Source organism: Eurypyga helias, unplaced genomic scaffold, assembly GCF_000690775.1.
Source record: "Eurypyga helias isolate BGI_N326 unplaced genomic scaffold, ASM69077v1 scaffold13040, whole genome shotgun sequence".
Classification (NCBI taxonomy): domain Eukaryota; kingdom Metazoa; phylum Chordata; class Aves; order Eurypygiformes; family Eurypygidae; genus Eurypyga; species Eurypyga helias.
This window is the reverse complement of record NW_010226311.1, coordinates 5,066-27,380: the sequence shown is the minus strand read 5'-3', so window position 1 is coordinate 27,380 and position 22,315 is coordinate 5,066. Positions and strand designations below refer to the sequence as shown.

At 44.0% G+C, this 22,315-nt stretch overlaps 1 protein-coding gene across 1 annotated transcript in view; it reads right to left on the bottom strand.

The window, feature by feature from the left end:
- Window positions 1–3,383: 3,383 nt before the first annotated feature.
- CCDC80 (coiled-coil domain containing 80) overlaps window positions 3,384–22,315 on the bottom strand; it is a 21,171-nt gene continuing 2,239 nt past the window's right edge. Inside the window, exons 3-9 of the mRNA XM_010152590.1 lie at window positions 21,701–22,315; window positions 17,733–17,889; window positions 12,848–12,984; window positions 12,088–12,236; window positions 8,613–8,716; window positions 6,901–6,981; window positions 3,384–4,120 (exon numbers count right to left, since the gene is read on the bottom strand). The exon at window positions 21,701–22,315 is cut by the window's right edge and continues 9 nt beyond it. Coding sequence (XP_010150892.1) covers window positions 3,774–4,120; window positions 6,901–6,981; window positions 8,613–8,716; window positions 12,088–12,236; window positions 12,848–12,984; window positions 17,733–17,889; window positions 21,701–22,315 — 1,590 coding nt within the window. The 3' untranslated portion in view covers window positions 3,384–3,773. The remainder of the gene's footprint in view (window positions 4,121–6,900; window positions 6,982–8,612; window positions 8,717–12,087; window positions 12,237–12,847; window positions 12,985–17,732; window positions 17,890–21,700) is intronic.

Sequence of the window (22,315 nt, the reverse complement as noted above, 5' to 3'; positions counted from 1 at the left end):
CCATTTCAGCAAAAGGAATCCTGGTTGTTTGCATCTGTATAGAATGAATAAGAGATCATATTTCAATGTAAATTCAAGAAACTGGTTTTCACTGGTTTATAGTGTCCTGTTTTGGGAAATGAAACTTCAATGCAAAAAACTAAAAAAAACGCTCAAACTGTTGAAGACTTAGTTGCGAGAAGACATTTTCATTTCTTTTTCCATCACCTACAGCTTTGCAATGTATACCTGCCTGGGTTCTTGTCTTTTTCAATCAGAGCTACCAACTTTTGCAGGTATTTCCAAGAAGAGTGAATGTGCTGTTAGCTTTAGATTGCTTTGCATTGACATCAGCAGTAGCTTTATACATGAACAAACCAGAGAGCTTTGCCTTGCATTAAGTCAGAGCAAAGAAATCAGCCTCGTACCCCTCACAATAGAGCATCAAACCAAAGGTGAATGTCTTAACAACCTATGCCTGACCTTCCTGCCTGAAATATCTGTCTTAAGAGAAATGAGATATGGAAATGATTGATATGCAGATTTTATAAAGTGCACTTCGTTCTTGCTTTCAACTCTCGTCCTGCTTAATGGTTTTTCCCCTCTATAAATTTCACCGTTGCTGTCACGCTTGACTTAATTGCCAAAGTCTGAGGTTTGCACAAAGATATTGGGTGTATAACTGTTGATCCAAGCATTTATTCCACTATAGAGTTGGTCCTGTCTAACATCTAAAAATCTTTCTGTTTTCAGTTTGAAAGTCTTGGAGAGATTCTGTTGGATTGGCCAGGCAGGTTTCTTTTAATAACAGAAGAGAACTAACTGTACATCCCCTTTGCAGCAACAAGAATGATAACTGCTGTCTAAAAATGGGTAAGGATTTGCATCAACTTTGCAATAAAAAAGTGTGTAGAGTAACCCACAGTTACTTTTAGAAGGATAACTGCACAGTTCTGTGCAGCTGTACCGTCCGTGGCAACAGTCAAATTCAGTGGGTAGAGGAGATGCAGAGGAAGTGACTGTAAGCGATGCAGTGGTCAGCTGGAGAGCAGCCCCGGTTTGCAAGTGGGAGCTATTCTACAGTTACACGTTTCACATAGATCATGTGATCCCACTTGATTTAAGTATTTCCACTGTATGGTTGTTGACCTACTCCACGTTGAAAGCTGTTTTTCTCCTCAAATTACAATAGGGAAATTTATGAGGAAATTTTTGGAGGGCAGCATTGGTTTGGCACATAGTCTTTAATGAATACATTGGGCAGAGAGCTCTTTCTAAGCTGTGATTTAGAATCCACATTCCCAAATGTTTTAACTTAATTGTTCCTGAGGATATTATGTTCCTCTCTCCAGGTTTGAGGAAATAGTTCACAAAACTTCTCAGGAAGAGAGGTGTTCATGTTTCTCTTGTTTACAATGAGCCAATTAAAGCAGTATTTATTTTAGTAATTTCAGGTACTTTGTGAATGTAGCAGCATGGCCATGGTGCTTGAAAGACAGCCTGTGGGTGAAAACAGCCATCTTGGAGCTGGGTCATACCCCATAAGGAAAACCCTTTTTCTTACACATATTTATCATGTGGAATCTTCCCACTGAGGGCTGCAGAAATAGGACCTTAATCTCAATAAGTCTGTCCTCAGAGTGATGTTGCAGGGACAGATCCAGTGCTTTGGATTTGATTTATGCTTTCCAAAATGAAGTCTTAATTTGGAGTATTGTCGCTCCCGAATGCTTACAGTCTTCAAGTTAACTGTATGTTGTTGAAGGACTTTTTGGCTTGGTGTTCCTTCAGGCTTTGCTTTTAGTTTTCCATAGGGAGAGGTAGGTTGCATGAGGATTTTAAATCATTGCTAAAGGTTTCTGGTAATTTTGAGCCAGTTTGTAATGAAGGCAGAAATCGGCCCCACAATGTAGAAAAATACTGAGTCTTCCTCAAGTTCTATGAATATTTGAATGGACAGTTTTGGTTAAGAGCCCATCCCAACCTCCGTTTAAGTGGACAGTTTGTTTGGAGTTGCCTTTTTTTAATGTGACTCGCGCAGAACGCCCAGCCTGGGTTTGGTACTTGCACAACTTCACTTTGAGTTCTGGATGGTGGTGGTGGGGAAGCAATTTGGATATTTTCAGGTCTCTACAGGCAGCAGTCCTCTCAGGATGGCTCTGGGAAATGCCTGCCTTCCCCCACTGAGCTCCAGTCACCTGAGAGGGGTCAGTCGGGAGCTGTACCCTGTGCTGAGTAGCCCTTGTGCTATGGGGTGGGGGCTTGCCCCAGAGAGGGGCCAGGTGAGCACGGCTAAGGAAGAACTGGCCAGGCCCTGTGACCTCTCCACATCTGTCTGCCTTCCTAACATTCTGAAGGGCAAGCAAGGTCTGACTTTCTGTGACTTAAGTTTCTGAAAAAAGCATCTGGGTTTGAGTGAACTTGTTGCTTTTTACCTGGTTCTGGTTTTGGGGAAAAAAAATAAAATACGGATAACACTAGAACTCAAACTGTGGGGCGTGCTCTGGCAGCTTAGAGCTGTTGCTTCTCCCTATTGCTGGGCCACGGCAGTGATGGCAAAACTAGTAGGTGTGCCCTGTTGCATGTACCTATACATGGCATGTGCGCCCCTGTCACGGATTATAAAAAGAAGTGTGACTGGTCAGGCGTGCCTTTAACATTAGATCCAGTGCTCAAGGACATCAGTGAGATGGGAGAAGAAAACCATGTCAGAAAGTGTGGCAGAAATAGAGCTGGTTTGGTAGCAGATCAAATTATTCCCGAATGGCTTTATAAACATTTAGTCTACACCTTTTTTTTTTTTCATGGAGGAGGGTACGAGAAGAAGCGGTAGAAGGAAATTTGAAATTTAGAGCAGTAGTTTAATTAAAAACATTATTATAGAGAGCTAGTTACAACTCATTTAATGTATACATGAATGAGAATTTTTTCCTTTTTTGCTGATGACAATTATGCTTCTCAGTTTTCTGTATTTCACACAATGCTAGCTATGGTTGGTGTTTCCACTTAGCTCTCAGTAGCTTGGATTTAACTGTCAGGTGGGCAGGATCTGGGAGAACACAGGATGAAAATGAAAAGAATAAACGGCCACGCAGCAAGCTTTGTAGTTAAGAACTTTACATTGTATTGTATTGGAACAAATCCTGCCGTAGCCATAAATTCTTCTTTTCATTGATAAAGGCAGCTAATTACAATGTTAATGCACTGCAGAAGAGATGCTGTCTTTTTAGACAAGATACTTCAAAAGGATTTTACTATCATTGTTGTTATTATTAAAGAGCCTGCCCCATGCTTCTTGCTTAAATTTTCCTTTTCTGGGAAAGTCCTGAATTGTTATTCTTTGCTTGTCTTCATGAGCACAATGCAATCTCACTTTCCAATAAATACACTTATTTTTCTCTCCTTAGAAAAAAAAAATACTAAAAAGGGCATTGCAGTATTTGTTGGGCAGTTTGCATCCTGCCCTGCAGTAGTGTCCATGGACTGGGGCTGTGGGGTTTTTTGTTTGCTTGGAATACAAACAGCACCTGCTGATGCCCTTTGTTTATAAAGGTTTAAAAAATATAAAGGAGTCTTTAATGTTTAAAGCTTCGATACTACTGGTTTGAAAGGCTTCACTGTAAAGGCTTCTGCGTTTTTGAGAAGGCAAATGACCAAAGTCCCTTGATTGAGCTGTGGAAGAACGAGGCATGGATGTGTAGGTGGCCTGGGAAGGCTTTCTGCAACTGGCCACCTATTGTTTGGATAGCTATTAGAAGGCAGGCACGGGGCAGTCGGAGGCTAAGTTGCTCTTTTCAGTAGGGATATCCATGGTGGTAACTTCCGTGGTGACGGTAGTCATCTTGGTAACCTTCCTGGTACCCCTGGTGATAGCTGTGGTAACCATACCCACCGTACTCGTCATCTGGGCACTGCATGCCAAGCGATTGCTGAATTGTCATTTCCTGGCGCCGAAGCTGCATGGAATCAATCAGGTCATACACAATCGCCATGGACCACATTGGAGAGGGATACCAGGATTTGACGTTTCCATCTTTCCCAACTAGAAGCATGGAGAAATATTCTGGGCTAATTTGGAAATAATTCCGAATGTCCTTCACCAAGTTAGCTGGGATATCTTCTCGGTCTACAGTAGAGCTTCCTAGAAAGTGATCACATAAAACCAGCATCGATATTTTGTTTAGGCAGTGAGGATGTTTTGTGGGTAAGCGAGTTAGCAACACGAGGTAGGATACAGCCCAATAGCTGACAGTGTAAGCGTCTTGTCATTTACAAGTTCAGGATTTCCTCGTTCCGAAATGAAACAGCTCCACTGTGAACTAAAGATGTATTTTTAACACTTTTGTTAGGTTTAATAAACTTGTCTTTATTCTCTAGGCTGAATCTACTAGAGTGTGGCACGCCTTTTTGTCACCCAACACACATACCCTTTGGTGTCTGTGCAGCTTTGGGTCACTGGTTCCCATAGTGCAGAAGGCATATGTGAAAACAGTCACAGTGAAAGAAACCACTGGAATTGAAGTGTGAGGGTTTGAGGAACTGCAGGATGGATTTGCTCACTTGGTGATTAGTAGCAGTATAGAGCCTCACTCTTCAGCTGTTGTGATCTGTAAGGCATGGGATGCAGTAGATCTCCAATTTAAAATATGTGTTCTAGCGCAAATCTGGTGAACTCCAGGCTTGTAAGCGTGAAGCCTGTGCTGGGTAGATGAGTAGAAAGTGTGAGACAACTAGGGTCAGTGGTCACCTATATATGTGTATATATACAGACCTGTCGACATATATGTAGTTGGCTTGGCAACAGGATGCTTACAAAGTGGCATCCTGCCTTAAAAACCTGTGGAGGTTCTCTGGAGGTGGTCAGCAGGCAGGTGGCTGAGGGTGATCTGGTTGATATGAGCTATGTAGATTTCCAGAAGGCTTCAAAAGGAACTTTGATAGTTTGATTGAAAGGCAGAAACGAGGTGGGAGTAAATGATCAGTTTTTAGAGTGGAGGGAGGTCACCAGTGAAGTCCCACGGTTGTTGTGCCGGGACTGGTGCTTTTCAGCATATTTGTAAGTGATGCACATAAGGTAGGAACATGAAGGTGAGGAATTGTACTAAGGATGTGGAGATACTCAGAGTTGTAAGGGCAGGGGATGATTGTGAAGCATAGCAGAAGTCCCTCCTAAGGCTGTGTGACTGGTCAATAAAATGATGGAAGAAATTCTATTCAAATTGAAGTAAAATTATGCACAATGTGAAAATTTTGCTAACTCCACGTAGGAAATGGTAAAGTCTGACCAGTACCCCTTGGCAATGAGATCTGAGGGCTATGAAAGGCTAGTTCAGTGCTCGCTAATGGTCAAAAGCCAAAGCAGATGTTGCAAACCACGAGGAAAATAATAAACCCCAAAATATGCCACTGTGGAAACCTATTGCAGTCTTCAAGGCACACACAAACAGGCAATTCTGTTTCTGTCACCTCAGAAAAATATGATGGATCTGGGAAACAAAGTTGGAAAGGCAACAAGGTTGATCATAGGTTTGGAATAAACTCTGTAGGAGAAATTACCAAGCAAGTAAAGACTGCAGTAAAATAAATGGGTTGGGGGAGGTCATAGGATTGTGAATGTCACTGCAGAGATGGATAGGGATTTAAATGTTTACCTTTTGTCCCCACACGAGGTAAAAGGGGTATCAAACAAAGCTGTAGGGGCCATGTCAGGGCAAGTAAAAGGTACCTTGCATATCTGCAGAGGTTCTCACAGGAGGACACGTGCTAGAAGTTAACGTGAAGTCAAAGGGAGATCTGACAAAATTAAGAGTTCTGTTGATCTTAACAAATAGCAGCTATGACCAAGGTCATGAAGTCCTTCAATGAAACGTGAGTGGGGGCTGCAAGCGTGTTGATGGCAGGAGCAGGACATCTGCTTCCTCTGTTCATATTCTCCCTTAGGCATGGACTTACCTCTATATGAGGTAGAAGGACTAAGATGCTTCCATGTACAGAGCTGTAGGAATGGTGGTGGGATAAATAAACTCCATCCCGTCTTTGTCCCTCCGCTGATGGAGGCACTCTTTGGGATTAGGTGGTAGCGGAACCTGTAGTGTTTGAAATGTGCTCTGACAGTGAGATCCCCTAAGAGTAGCTGCCTGGAGTAGCCTGCTGGCATGCAAGTGGGATGCTTACAGGGAGCTTATGAGAAAGACTGAGAAAGACTTTTTGCCAGGGCCCATAGAGACAGGACAAAGGGTTTTAAACTGCAAGAGGGGAGATTTAGATTGCATATGAGGAAGAGTTTTTTTAGGATGAGGCTGGTGAGGCACTGGAACAGGTTGCCCAGAGAAGCTGTGGATGCCCCATCCCTGGAAGTGTTCAAGGCCAGGCTGGATGAGGCTTTGAGCAACCTGGTCTAGTGGAAGGTGTCCCTGCCCATGGCAGGGGGGTTGGAACTGGATGGGCTTTAAGGTCCCTTCCCACCCAAACCGTTCTATGATCTTTAAAAGGTCGTTTCCAGCCCAAACTACTCTATGAGGATGAATGAGGGACACACATAAGAGAAGCTGCTGGGTCTGTGTTCTATCAGCCCTGCAAACTCTTGAGCATGTAAAAGGCAGACATCCCTTTGTCTTTGACAGCAAGGCAGGCAGAGGAGTGTGCCTGGGACTGTGTGTTTCGGAAGAGATAAAGATGGGAGATGACTTCCAGATGGTAGTTGGGCATTTCTGTCCTGAAGAAGGTATATAATGTTTAGGACAGTAACACCAAGAAAACTTAGGGTTTGCTTTTGTGTCTTCTTGTTTCTTAAAAGAAACAAAACAAAAGGGAAAAGCAGAGTCATACCCATCCCTCTAAGGAAATCACAGCAAAGAAACACTCAGCCCTATGCAGTGCCCTTCACAGGTAGTACTGGAGAAACTGGAAACGGTCACTTACCGTTAATTGGATACAACTCTAAGACGCCACCAATATCTTCTCCGAGTCCTAGCAACTTGAGGATAGTTATATGGCGCAGACCTGTAGGGGAAACAAAGGAGATTTTAGGTCAGACTGGTTCTTTCTGCTCATTCCCGGGCAGATTTCAGTTTCATCAGCCAGATCTGTGCATACTAAATTAGGGGCCAGTCTCAGCAGTCCTCTAGGAAGAAGAGTTACTGATTTCTCTGGAGTCTCTGCCAGCCACATCACCTGTCCCAAACATGGGGGTAAACTAGAGTGTCCAATAAACGTAGTATCAGTTGCATAAAAGCCATTGCTAGCGTGCCAAGGACAACAGCGTTTGGTGTGGTTCTGCAGCATAGGGACACAAGCGTCGAGTACACCAGTAAATTACAGAGGCCGTTCCCCAAATTCAGAATGTCTCTGCGCTGTGTTGTTCACTAGAAAAGCTTGTACTTTTCATACGTGCAGCAGCAAAGCGTTCAGAGGCAACATCACCTGGCACAGTTAAACTCCAGATGACTGTGGGGAATGGCTTAGGGCGGGCATTCCCTTCTTCCCTTTGTTCGGGGCAGAGGCTTGGACTGTTGCCTCTGCTTTGAAAAAAGGCCTTTGGGGTTGCAGAAACTTTGTGTAACCTGAGTCTGTACAAGCTACGGTCTTTGATGTAACTGTTTTTCCAACTTGGAGGTCAGATGCTGGGAAACATATCAGTTAAAACATACATTGAGGACAAATACTTCAGTAACTCACTGCACCTCCTTCAAGCCGTCCCTAACAAGGGGTGGGGAGAATTAACTGCTTTGGTTATATTCCATTCTTCAGAAAGCATTTTATAGTGGTCCGTGTCACAGTTTGTTTTGGAAGCTACCGACGCTGCTGATACTCGAAATGAAAGCTAGGTGATGATGAATAACCAGACTCTGTAGCATTGACACCCTGTGAATCTCCCTTCAGGCATAACCAAAATGCATTGAAATAGTGGCTTTTGAATGAGACCTGTTTGATTCTGCTGTAGGAGTCAAGTCTAGGCCCTGTATGGTACTTGTATTCCAGGAACCTAAGTTAAGGAGTGAGTCTCTCTGGGCTTTATAATGGAAACAGAGAAGGGTGTTTCTGGGTCTTGCTCTTAACTGCCTCTTGGAGGAGCCCATCTCTCCACTGACTGCATCTGTGATCTTAAGTGCCTAGTTAGGGGCCTGGGAGGGTCCTTATTGGGTTGAAGCAGCTCCCGTTAATATATTTACAGTTTTCAGAAACGAAGCATGAAGGAAAAGAAAAAAACCCTGATGTCCATTCATCTCCCTGATACCTGGGCTCAGTTCTGAGCTGGGTATGCGAGGATCTGCCCTTCCCAAACCACTGAACTTGTGTTGTTAACTTGTGCAATAAGAAAAAGGGAATACTGCTGCTTTCCTGAGTACAAGCTGAAAGAGAAGCTTCAGAGGGCTAACCTTTTCTGCCTCACACAAATGACTCCAGGGAACGCTTTGTTCAGCTCTCTTAGGACAGCAAGGCAGCTGCACTACCTGTGTGCTGCACTACCTGCTTAGCACAGTCTTTTCCATTTGGATTTGGAATAGCTACGGCAAACGTTTCAGTGTCAGACTCCTCAGACTGTCTAGGTTCAGACGTGAGCAAAGGAATCCATCACATCACCAGGAAGGATGTGGTTTTGAGAAGCATGGGTATAATTTCTTTTGACTCACCAAAATTGCAGGCTTGTCCACTGAGAGCAGCAAGCTGCTGGGAATAAGCCCAGTCCTCATCACTGGGAGCAGAGATCACCACCAGCCGCCTTCTCCATCGGAACCTGGGAAGAGAAGAGTGCGCGACAGGGCATGGTCATGACATGTGACTCGAGTCCTCTCAGCGTTTTTGTTCTCTGTAGGCTGAGGTATGTCATACCTCTCACAACTTCTAACAGCTGGATGGGAAATCTTCCCAGTTCTATCCATCACTGGGAGAGGATAAAGTTGGTTTTGAATTTTACAATCCCAAAACTGTCAAAGAAACATCTGCAGTTTCGCTGCTTCGCCAAACAAATGCGAGGCTTGCGATTCTTGCTCAAAGCCCCCTTCAGTAGGTATGACAACGCTGAGAAGTGTATATTCAAGGGAAAGAAAGATTCCTGTAGAATTCCTCACTAGGCATTTAGCTTTTACGTCATTCACCACTGCTGGAACTGCACCGTTATTTTGCAGTCCAAGGGCTGTCTGAGAATTAGGGTGTATCTTCATTTCAGACATAACTCATACTTCTGTGTAAATATTCACTGACCTCTTTTGCTTCTGTACCACACTGGCTCAAAATACCTTTAACGTGGCTTTAAATCTGAGCTTGTTTGTATGCGTGTGGCTGCCTGAGCCTGTGGCTGTGTAAGGCATGCGTGGGGCAATAAGGTAAATCTTGGAATTTTCGGTAATATGGGATACCCCGTCTAACCAAACTTTTGCCCAAGGAGCACCTTCCATTGTCCTCAAAGAACGGCAGTGCCAGAAAGACACTTGAAACCTCTGAAAAGTCTAACTATAGGGGCTTTTAATACTCTCCAAACAACCCTTTTTTGAATAAAGGTACTTCTCCATTAAACCTAAGTAAATCAGATTTAAAGGAATTTGCAAAGCTGCAGGGTTATTTTTATAGCAGGAAATGGTCTTTTAAATGGATGCAGATGTTACCCTGTTATAATAATAGGCTGCCTTTCTGCAGCACCATGTGAAGATCTCAAAGGCTAATTTAATAGGTCAAATCTGTCCCACTTGAGAGTAGTGGAAAATATGATGAGACTTAATCAACGTCACAGACTAAGTTGCTGAAAGAAGAGGGGATGATGATGTCTTTGTCTTGATGACCGACTGATACTGCGTGTATTTTTATAATACAGGCTGGATGAGGCTTTGAGCAACCTGGTCTAGTGGAGGGTGTCCCTGCCCATGGCAGGGGGGTTGGAACTGGATGGTCTTTAAGGCCCCTTCCAACCCAAACCGTTATATGGTTCTGTGATAATTAAAAAAGTAAATCCTTGGAATGCAAAGGTTCCCAATTTTAATCTGGCCCAGAAGGAACAGCAAAGAGATATGGGTGTGTGTATACAGGTATGTGAATAGGAATGAGAAGCGTTAAGAGTCACACATGTGATGTTAAGTAAAGGGGGGAAATTTCCTGTGTTGTTATTCTGAAAATGGTGAAAAAAACCAATCTTTGTGATACTTTTGTGTATAGCAAAAGCACCTGTCTACCTATATACAACAGCCAAGAATATAAGCCTTGGATCATATTTTGTCTAGGGCATAAATCAGGATGGAATCTTAGCTGTGGGCTGCTTTAAGATACTCCGTTGCCTTTATGGTTTTTTGAGTGTCTCCTTTGCATGCACAGGGCTGAAAAGGGCTGAAAGCCACTCATGCTGTTTATCCCCCTGCTCCAGGCAATCCCTATACTTGTTGTGCTTATCCAGGGCTACATCGTACTGAGAAATTAATTCAGTTGGTCCTTCACAGCTGTTAGTTCACCGTCACCGATGTACAGATTTGTGCCTCATTTATGACATCAGGAGCCACAGGACAGTACTCCTGTCCTGCCAAATCTGCCAGACCCTTCCCACATGCATCCTTTCTTCCACCTCATCTATTTTGCATCCCATTCTTGTTTGTGAGTCCAGAGAACAGCGCAGCAGTCTTGGTGTTACAGCTGGACTCCCCTCCTCCCAAACTCAAGGATCTTCTCCTGACACATGTGGCTTTTAAGCAGTACTCGAGCCAGCTCTGGCTCCCGTGGTCTCCTTTCAAGCCAGCCAGGCTTGTTAAGAACAGTATTTGGATTATTATAACTGACCTCCCCAATGAGCAACAGCAGGGAGATGATGCCAGGACTCTTGTTCAGCTGGGAAGATAATCTTGGACAAAGCTGTAATGCATCTTGCTGGGAATCTGACCAGTTAACGTGGCTAGGGAAGTCCACCCAGTATTTAAAGCCCGATGCTTGTTTCACAGACAACAAATGCATTCTGTGCAGCCGCAGTTCTGTTTATAGATGCAACATTCTGCAGTTTTCCTGATGGTTTTTCTGATGTGTGTTTATTACTAGGGCTGTTTGCAAGCAAAGAAGGATTTGGGGCCTGCCACTTCCCAGCACACAAGCTCGCTCTTGTGTCGGTCAGCTGTTTTCAAACTGTGGTTCTGCTCGGTGGTCTTGAAGATGAATCACTGAGACCAAAACAGGAGGTGGTGAGGTGGGTGGGGTGGATCTTGTTAAAGGTTCTCTTTCTCTTGAAGTGGCAATTGAATTTTAAAATGTGTATGAACCAACAACCTATCCATTTACCTGTTGCTGCTTTTCCCTTCAAGTCATAACCATCATGCCGCCTCAGTTATTTTTGTAGCCATCTGGCATTAACAGTGGATTCTGACAGTAGGTGAGAAGGATGCAGCAGTAACAGGTAAAGCCTAGAGTCATGGGGTAGCCAGCCCTAATTTCATGTAAATTTTCCTGTAACAGAAAGGGCTATAGCTGCACAGTTCTTCTGTGGATGTGAATTCCCACAGGCCAGACAGGATTCTTGCCTGGAATTTACATCTCACAGGTAAAGCAGTAACATGGCATACAGAGACTGCATAAAGAAAACTGTCTTTCTGCAGAAGGTCTCTCAGTTATTTTGCAAGAGACGTCTGCACGACCTTTAAGAATATGCATGACTAATACTGGCAAAGACCAACTGTTATCTCAGGCAGGATAAGAAGGAAGTTACAATGAATTAATTACTGATTTGAGCTACATGGAAGGGATTAGAATGGGATTAATGAGCTTGTGATTGTTGATGATTGAAACACATAAACACTGTGCTTCATACATTCAAAACGCGGAGCTAACATCTGTGAATTAATCCTTATTTGCTCCTCTTATGCAAATCAGTGTTGTTATCTCCATGTCATGATGGGGGAACCGAGATACAGAAAGTTAGTGTCCAAAGAATGTTCAGTCAGTCAGGAAACACAACATGCATTCTGATTTCCAGGGCTCTCTGCAAGACTGCATGCAGCTATGGCTACATCTCTGTATTTGTTTAACTCTGTAAATACAGAGAAATCTCTGTTAAAGGATCACAGAAATAGTTGGATGGGGGGTTTTCCGGCAAGACCATAATCATTAGAACTAGCAGCACACAAGAACAGAAGGTAATACCTGGATAAGAAGCTCTCAAGGGATTGCTTCTTATCTTCTTTGCAGAAAATGCCCTCTTTTTTCTGTCTTTCCATGTCTTTAATTCGTGACTGGAAGGTGTCGATCAAATCAAACACAGACTTCATTGCTATGGGTACTTCATAGTATTGCTGTTAAGAAAGAACAGGTGGATAAAAGGATGCACATATTAGCAGTCTTTCTGCATGTATCACAGCACCATAGGAAATATAGAGATTCAAGTACAATTCAAGTAACAAGGGCTAAACCAGATTAGAAACCATGGAAAATATTATTGGTTTGCAGTCAGACTGCTCTTTGGGAGTGGCATATTTTCAGTATTTGCCCAATGAGATAAGGCCAGGCCATTGCAGGCAAATAATTGTCATTATATTCTTTTGTGAGGCCATTCAGCTAGAGCACTGTCCACATGCAACATGCTGTCATCTCACTGAGCTGCCAATCTGGTTTTCAGAACGCCAGATACTGCATTAAAACCCCTGGGGAATACTGTCCCTGTGGGGTCAGCTCACCATGCCAACAGAAACCCGCAATTCCCAAAATCCCCTATCTGCAGAAAATGAAGATACCTACCTAATTCCTGAAAATTTCTCTTACTGTCCTTTTTCTTGTCCTTCAGCAATGACCAAGTCCTGCGTCAGTCTCTTATGTGCCTCACATGCAAGCCTGTAGTGTGATTTCCTAACTTTTTTCATTTTTTTTCATATTTTCCAAATATCTTTCATAGAGTCAAAACCCTTACCTTGACCTTCATGTCCGTGTCCGTCAGCACCATGAAGAAATCATTGTAGGTCATCCCATACTCTTTCCTCAACTCGCTGATGAGCTGCTGATCCACAAGATCTTCATCCTCTATCACTTTCATGGGCTTTTCATTATCTTAATGTGAGACAAAGGAAAAGTAACCGTCATGGAATCACACAGCACTCTGCCTTTAATTTCACCTTGCAAGAAAGGGGGAATTTCATTTCCCAGAAGCCCTCTTCCTGCTGCATAGGCGAGATAGTAAAAATCATCTGTATCACACTACGGCTTTTAACTGTCCAGTTTTCAATCCCTGTTATTTTTTGCAAATCGGTCTACCCTAGGGCATATGCGCTTCAGTATTCAACACTTCTACTTGCTTGTGAAACATCTTGCTTGCCTGTTCTTTCCTGCAAAAATCTTTTAGATTTTTTCAGTATGCTTATGCGTGTATATGCACGTGCTAATTATTTCACCAGCTCCCGGAATGCAGCCACTTCTGGAATACAAAATAGAAACTGTTCAACAATTTAGGGCAGGAGCTGGAAAGCACCATACCCAAATGAATTTGGGTCAGTAAAATATAGCTAGAACAGCTGAGGTTGGCCAAGACACTAGGGTTAACCTTTCCAGTCTTACAGAAATCACATGGGAGGTTTAGTGAGTACAAGAAATCAGAAATGTTCAATGTGTCTTGAATACTGCAGCCCTAGCTCTTCAGCTCGCTCTCTGTACTTGCAGCACTCCTCCTCCAACTGATTGCTGATGTTCATTTCCCCTTCTAGCACCCTGACAGCAAAACACCCTTAATTTTGAGAATAAGTTGTACCTGCTCACTGCTCTGCCCTGAGAAAGCATTCAGACATGCTTGAGGAGAAAAAGACCCCTGGAGACAGAGATTTGAAGCGTGTAGAAGACAAGCCAGTGGAAGTACTGGGGTTCTTTATTCCCCTGGAACCTGGGTGTATTAGGGACAAATTGTGAAAGCCTCCATGCCACCAGCTCAGCCACAGCTGCCACGTCCCGCACAACACTACACAACAGCGACAATGCTGGAACAGGCCTCCGTATGCAACAGTGGGCCTGGAAAGCTAAAGACTGGCTAAATCACACGCAAAGCCTACTGTCACTGGGCACCGAAGAGCTCTCCGCAAGCATTACTTGCTTGTGCCCTATGGCACCACTATGAATATAAATATTCATATCCTCACTCAGAAATCCCAGCCACGGCTGCGATTGACTTCCGCCTCAAGTCAGAGCTGTGACAGCCGATCGAGACCTAGAACCCAGAGGTACAACTTTCCACCGTTATTCACCAGCCAATGGAGATGGGATGAATTGATCCGAGCTGGGCAGACAGCTGCAGAAAAGATTTGATTCAATAGACAGTAAGGCATTTTAAAGAATTTTCTAACCATCCATAGCCTGTCAGAAGCAAACTGATCTGATCAAAATTTTGAGATAGATCTAATCTGTGTAATAGACTGAACGAAACTTCTGAATTAGAACTCTGGGAGAATGTCTGGATCAGAACCCGACCTTTAGGTTTCACAACTTGCACCCTCTTCTTACAGAAAACCAAACCAAACCAAATCAAAAACTCGATTAAAATTCGGTTATACTATTCAATGTGTAGATGTAATATATATGTTATTGCATGGTTGTATGTTCCTCAGTTGAAGTTTTTTAAAGAACTACAGGCAATGTTCTAAATTCCCCATCGGATGGGTTGCTGGTTATTCTACTTGGTTACTCGCTTCATAAATTGTACATCATGTGTCAGTGCTTCATGAGGGAGATTTACATGTTACTGATGGCAAGCATGGCCGTTTAAACATCAACCCCAAATTCATACTCATGCCTTCAAACAGTTCCCTACAAAAGCAAAGACTGTCTCACTGGCCTAAATGGAGGTAGAATAGTGCCAAAGATTTTAAGTGTGAAATGTGACGGAAAACAGCTGGACAGTGCAGTACCTCACACCGACAGACCCATGTCATCCTTCTGCTTTAAAGACTACAGATATCGACATGAAGACAACGCTTTAGAGTTCTACTGTAGGAAGATTTTCTTTCAAAATTTACAATGTAAAGATGAAAATTATATGGCAAGAGTGATAGGAAAATGGGTGGTTATTAAAAAAAAAGAAAGCCACACGGGCTGGCCTGCCTGTCAAAATTGGAAGTGATTTCTAGGGAGAAAAGAAAAAAATTAATCTAATTGCCTATTTCCAATTCACTACTTGTCCCTGACGTCCACCTCGTAAAGGACACGTGGGATCAGGATGAACAACGGGAGTTGGGAGTGTCTGCTGTTGCCTGCAAGGTCATTGCTCTCTTTGCTCTTTCTGGAAAGGTCACTGACAGAGTGCTGAAACTTTTCTCTGTACATCTTTAGCAGCTGGACAGGCTGGGAAGGTGACTCCTGAGAAACAACTCTGATGACATTGCAAAGTTCAGCAGTTTGTTGCAGCTGTACAGTGGCCTAACGGATTAGGTAATGGCTCTGATTGCAAGGCAGGTAGCCTGGGGCTGGGGTTTAGTTGACTAAAGCTCTGTTCCCGTGAGTTGGAGAAAAAGGACCACATGGCTAAATCGGGGTGAAGGGAAGACCTCTGCATGTCATTCCAGTGGAAAACTGGGACACATTCTTTGGTTTCAGTATGAACTGATTTTGGCCAGTGTTAATGAGCTCTCTTTCATTCACTTCTTCTAAATGTGTTTGAAATTTCAAGTGAAAAGTATCTTCTGTGGACTTTTCTGTTGTTGCCATTTGTATTTCAGCCCCAAGATGCAGCACTTCTAAGCAGACCTCATCACGTGAAGTGCTAAGGTTTCTCACTACAGCATAAAGACTGTGAACAAAATGTTTCTTAGGAGCTTTAGTTTCCCCTGGTGCTAACAGAGGGTGAGCCATGAAGAGGCCATGCAAGCAGAAAGGGTAGAGGAGAAGGGGAGGTAGAATAGAAGGAAGTTTGTATTATTTAAACTTTTTTTAAAAGCTCAGGAGTTGCTGTTTTGGGCAAAAATGTAAAGTGAACTTCATGTAAGGTTTAACTTACAGCCTTCTAAGTCTCCTGCTTTTCTTCAACAAGTTAATACCTCCTGTGAAAATTCAGCTGTTATGTGCACTTTTGTGGTTTGGGGAAAGTTTGGGTGTAGGTTAAGTTTGGAACAGGCTGAAAGAGTATGGTCTCTGTCAGAGTGAATGTCTGTTTATTAGCCAGATTGGAGCTAAATATAATCCTAAACAGTCCACTGACAGGCAGATGGGTCTAGGTACACAAGAAGTGACCTCGAGTAACCTTGGTCTGATGTGGGAAATCCTCTACCACTCCAGATTCGTCAAGGAGGTGCACAAATGGACAGTCTGGCAGGATTTCTGACTCGCTGTCATTCAGGGACACAAGGCTTCTGGTCCCCGATTAGGTCCTCTCCCTCTGAGGGTAGTAGAGCCACATCTGGCAGCCAGACATAAATCTCTGACATTCTGCCCTGTTATATGCCAGACCTGAAATACCCTGGAGCTGATGTGGTCCTGAGCTGTCTGTTCCATCACACACTTCTTCCTGAGGACTGGTAAAACCAGGTGAACTTCCAGGGGAAAGATGTGGTAGACATATAAGCAAAACTAGCAGCTTTTATACTATTTCTTTGCCTACATCTGGGCAAAGCATTCATGGTGGCATTAACCTTTAGACGCAGCCGGCAATGAGACTGTTTACATGATTCAGGAGACACCCAGGCTTAAGTGCGTTGCTGGCCTGGGACCTGAAGTCTTTATCCAAACCCTACTGTTATGAAAGGTTCTCGCTGGCTTTGGTGGGTGCTTCCCCAGGACCTGAACACTGGCACCGGCTGATTCAATGCTGCCTAAGAGACACGGATGCCCAGTGTCACCCGTCTATATGGGAACATTTGTGGTTTAGTACCAGAATGTGGTACTAAATATGGCTGAATGAGCTACTTTTCAAGACCTTCATAGTCTGATTTATGGTGCCTTCAGAACCTCCAGCTTCAGTGAGATGAATCTCTTTACAATAGCCAGCAATAAGCAGTCACAGTGCGTCTGGACATCCCCTTACTGCGGAGGAGAACACTCACGTGGTGAACATACCAAAATCAGCTCTTAAGCCTAGGAAAGCTGATCCTGGGAAGGAAAGGAACTCACAGCAAGGGGTTTAACTTGCATGCTTCCCTTTGTCCTGGGTTTACCCAGTGTATGCCCCTGAAAAAATGAAGCTTTTTCCATGACCTTGTGAGGAGTGCAAAGTCATGAAGAAAATGTTATATGGCAGGGTGGGGAGACAATGATGTTGAACTTCAAAATAGGATTAACTCGGGCCATGTTTTGAATATAATCTCAAACAGCTCCCTTCAGCATTTCCTGCCCCCAGACTCTTCCTTCAGGACAGCAGCCAGTTTCTTTAAGCAGTGTTTAAGTTGTACTAGCCAGTATCTAGCCACCCATGGCTGATGTCCTGCCAAAGAAGGGCAGCGGGACATTGTATTAGGGCAGCCGTTCAGTTAGACAGTGAGGTTGCTGTTCAAGATACCAAGAGCTGAGCCTAATTTCCTCTTTCTGTCCCACGGTCTCATCACATTTTCTGCCTTTTCACTGTTTCACTGGCTTTCAGAATTCCCACAAAGAAAACTGAAGGTGCTCAAGTTACAGAATTGGAAGCCTAAACATGGAAAATACCAGAGACACTTAAGTAAATACAAAAGGGGGGTAGTAGGCATGGAAGGAGGAGGAATGGGTTTGAAAGTGCAACTGCACCACAGCAAATGATCTTGCTTAGACCTGAATTGGGGAGATTTCTCCCTTGGCTGTCTGTATTGTACCCATGAGATAGAAAGAAATTATTTGAAAATAAGAAGAACCTAGCTGGAAGTGGTCAATTTTCATGCTGCTGTTGTTCATGGTGCCAAAAATCGTAATGACTGAGATCTTCCTGGTTGCCATCTTGCAGAAGCTCTCCAGATATTCGTCTCGCTGCTGTACATACATGGTGTTGTCCGCCTTGGGGGTCGTGATCAGCTGGTTGGTGGCAGAGACAAAAGAGCTTGTTTAGTAAAAGGAACAAGGCAGGTGAGTATTTTATTGAAGGAGAACTCGGCACTGTCTGCAAACCGGGCTTTCTTTTCTATAGATCTGTTGACAGCTCTGTAGCCTTATTTTGTTTATTTGGGGGTTGAAGTGTATCTTTAGGCCCAGGCTTGACCCAAAGATGTTCAACCAGGCACAGGAAAACTGTAGGCCAGTGCGTGGCAACAGCTCCCCCGCTGCCTTTCCACAGGGCTGGTAGAAGGAATGGCACTGGATTTTACAGGAAACCTTGCACTCTCCTATTAGTCCTTGCCCTGCCAGTCCTGTCAGGTCTCCCTCACACCCTCACAGGACTCCCCCCATTCCCTCACAGTGGGAACACTGGGAACATGACAGCCGCTCCAGCCCCATCCCATGGTCCAGGCAGGGCTCCTGGGTGCTGTTTTGACTGTCAAGGGGTGAGCACAGCTAGGGCTACATGGATACTTATGGGACTGATGGCCATGTAAGAAGACCTTGAGGACTTGCTAAGGCCACTGTGACCTCATCTGAAAGTGGCTGATGGAGGTTTTGTTTGTTCTAAGCCACTTCAGTGTCTTACAGGAGTTGGACTCGCTGAGAAGTCACGGCTGTGGGGGGAGAGCAGGAGAAGGAACAATTACAACAACAGAAGTATAAAAGTCCCTACAGTTTACTCATTTCAAAGCCTCCTAACAATTGAAAAGATTTAGCTTTTAAAAAGTTTAACGCACACAACCTATATCCTTATCAGTGACTGGGATGCACATCCCAGTGTAACAACATGCTGCAGCTCTGTCAGCGTAATCATTCTAACTGTGAACTGCTGTCAAGCACCGGCCACCAATCCCCCAAACATAAAGGGAGTTGGAATCTTGATCCAAATTTTATGATTTAAGGTCATAAATAATCACCAGAATCCTTCAATTGCAAACTTATGCTTCAGTCTGTAACAAGTGCAATCATCTTCTAGCTGTCTTCTTGAGTTTGTAGGGCCTGGAGGCTAATTTTTATGATATATTCCTTATAAATCCAGTTTGTCAATGTACTGAAATGTAAGAGGCATTTCTGGGCTTATAAGGTCCGACTCTCATTTATGCAAAGGCCCCCTGGCATGACTACAGCACTGGGACATGAAGGTGAATGAGAGTCAGACACAAAAGAGGATTTCATTTCTGGGCCATAACATGTAACACGTTGCTTTTGAATTTCATAGAAATGCTTCCAATGAAAAAAGGATCACGAAAAGGATTTGAGGATTGAGATCAAAACCAGACCATTGGTTTGTATTGTCCCCCTAGTTCTGGAGACCGTAAGCAGCAACGCACAGTCAAGTCTGAATCTGACCTAGTTCATCAAACCTTGTGGAACAAAGCAGGGAACATCTAAGAGGCAAAACAAACTTCAGATCAAAGCTTTGGGCTAGGGCTGGTTTAACCCAGGCTGTACGCACGCTGTGTCTGTCTGCCCCTGTGCGCGCCTGCGTGTATGTGCACGTGCATGTGGGTACAGATGAGGTGTTACATACAAACTGTCAGTCTGCACTTCGTCCCGACAGAGAGATAAACAAAAATCCCGACTCACTGAGCCAAGACTTCTCGACGTCAGTAAGACTGCGAGAGAAGCCCCACTACAGAGAGGTGGGGCTGCAGGACTCTAAACCCACGCATTTTTCCAGTTTCCTCAGCTGGGTCCTCTATTTCTTATCATTTAAACTTATCCCAGAGCAGCCTTCAACATTCTGGATGTTTGAAATTCCCATGGAAATCTGCAATCTCAAATCCTTAACGATATGTCGGACTTAAGCCCCCACATCTCTCTCAAAAGACTTTTGGGAGAGGACTGAAGCAATGTCCGTGGGGCCAGTCTAGTAAAGCAGCTGAAAGACGAAGTAAAGCAAAGCAACAGGTAGAGCCCCTGGTGCAGCAGGGTGGGCGGCTTCTCCAGAGAGGGAGTTTGGAGGCTCATGAAAGGCAGAGATCTCCCAGCTGGAAGGGCTGTCCCTAAGGGAACCCAACGCTTTGACAGGAAGGGATGCACAGAGGCACATGGGTGGATTCAAAGAAGCTTGAGTTTTGTTTCCCACGTGTGCAAAGAGGTAGTAGGGTTCAGCCACTGCTTTTCCTGGTGACTAACTCAAACCTGTTCTCCAAGCAACTTCAGAGCAAGCAGGCTGAGGATGGCATTGGATCCTGGAAAAGAAGTGCAGCGTGGCACGATCATTTGCCTTTGGTAAGTTTTGGCCTGGCAACCTGAGACTGTGCAACCCTTTTCTCGGAGATCCAGCTGAGGGGTGACCTAGTATCAGAAGATTCAAATTTTAGACCAGTCTTTAAGTCGCCAGGTCTGTGTTGGTGTAAGGTATTAGGAGCCTGGCATCTGTGAGCTCTGCCTTTGGCTCTTTTTTCAAATTTATTTGTCCTGATGCTACACATATTCTTGGAAGGCACAACATTGTGATATATGACCAAGATTCAAAGATCCCAGACTTCTCTCAGTTTCTCTCTGTGAACTTTTGACTTGGCTAAGTGTTAGTTAACAAGTAACTAATAGGCATTATTTACCAAAATTCAGTGAAGTTCAGATTTTTCAGATCCATGGCTTTTCTCCACTTCCAGTGTGTTGGGGAATGCAAGCCTGCTAGCTCTGCACAGCCCCTTACAGCTGGAAGAATGGGGAGGGGGAGAAGAAGGTTGGCTTCTGTTGATGTCTGTGAATCATCAACAGAATAATTAATTAAATTCCACTTGTTGAAATCTTAGCTTGGCATCTTAGCTATTTGTATTGGAATACGAGGCATGAAAGTCAAAGCTGTGTGTGACACTGACGACTGGACAATAACGATGAAGCAGGCCAGCTTGCAGTGGAATAGTGCTGCAAGAAGCCAGCTCCCACAATAATATTTTTAAAGAACTGTTTTCCAAAGTGTACCTTTCAGGGGATGTGCCATCTGCCAGAAAAAACATTTGTACTACAGCTAAAACTGTTTCCTGTCCCAGGTGAAGTGTTTTTTTAGATAAGTAGTTGGAAAAACATACAACACTATTAAACCCTGGGACAAGTAACTCCAGACCATGCTGAGTTTCACAGACTTGAAAACTTGCTCTGGTTCTTATAGTTTAATAAAAACAGCAGGGGGAAAACCCAAAACAAAATAAAGTTTGCATGGGGTCTCTGAAGAAGTCTAGGAGATTTGAATGCCAAATGCCCATCAGAAAGAAGAGCAGATGTAAGAACCCTACCTCGGGGCATCTGCTCATACGCCTTTGTGCATATCCTCAGTCAGGAGTGTGCTAGCGCTGCCAAGCCACCTGGCTCGCGTCCAGTTTTAGGACACCAGCCCCAATACAAAACAGGTGTGCCAGCGAGCAGGACGTGCTGAGCATCGAAATGTGGGAACGTTGGCAAGCACCCTGAAGCGATGCACGGCTGTAATCCACACTGGAACTTCATTTTATCAACAATAACTATACAGATCCTGACACCTCCATACCCACTGGAAACAAAATCATCTGATGGCTATATGGTGGTGCATGGAAGCGACTGGGAAGAGGTTTTAGCCTAATTCCTGGCTGCCTGATGTTCATACTGCATGTAAGATTTCCCTCTGTGAAACCTTCCCCATTGGAAATGATCGATTTGGTCTAGAAATTTTACCTCTTAAATAAAAGCATCAAGAAAAGAATAATACAGAATCACCATAAACTTTCTGTCCTACATACCCCTACTAGGAGGGAGATGGGACTTACTTATGTAATAAGATTTAGATGAGCAAGTTACTTACAATAAGTCGCCTTTTGCCTTCAAAATACTCCAGGAGGTCAGTCACCGATTTCCTGGGAGGCTGTAGGAAAGGCTTCTTGTTGGGCTTGGGGAAATCCTCATTCTCAGTCCTGCTCCCCTTCTTGTTCTTCTTGCTACGATCTTTGTCCTGCTTGCTCTTCTTCTCAGCTTTGTCCTTCTTGGACTGCTTCTCACCCTTCTGCAGCTTGTCAGGTCTGTCCTTCTTCTTCTTCTTCTCGGGTTTATCCATTCGCTCATGCTTCTTTGATTCTTTTCCTTTCTTTGGGGGAATATTTCCTGCTGCAATCTCTTCCTCTAAATGGGAGCTAGCAGGCTTGCTCAGGTCATATTTATCTTCGTATTCATTGCTCAGTATCTTTTCTTGGGCCTTCTTTTTTGGTGGTTTAGCCTTAGCTGGTTTGTGTTGCCCTGGTGTGACGTTCAGGTCCCTATGGTTATAGTCCTTCCTGTCTGTTCGGTTATCTTTAAACCTACCCGCACTTGCCTTTGTATAGTGCACCGAGGGAGCTGTTGGGACTTCTGTGAAGCTGTCGTAGCGGGCAGCTTTGCTTGGTTTCCGTGTGGCCACCGAGTGTTTCTCCGGGGGGCGGCGCGG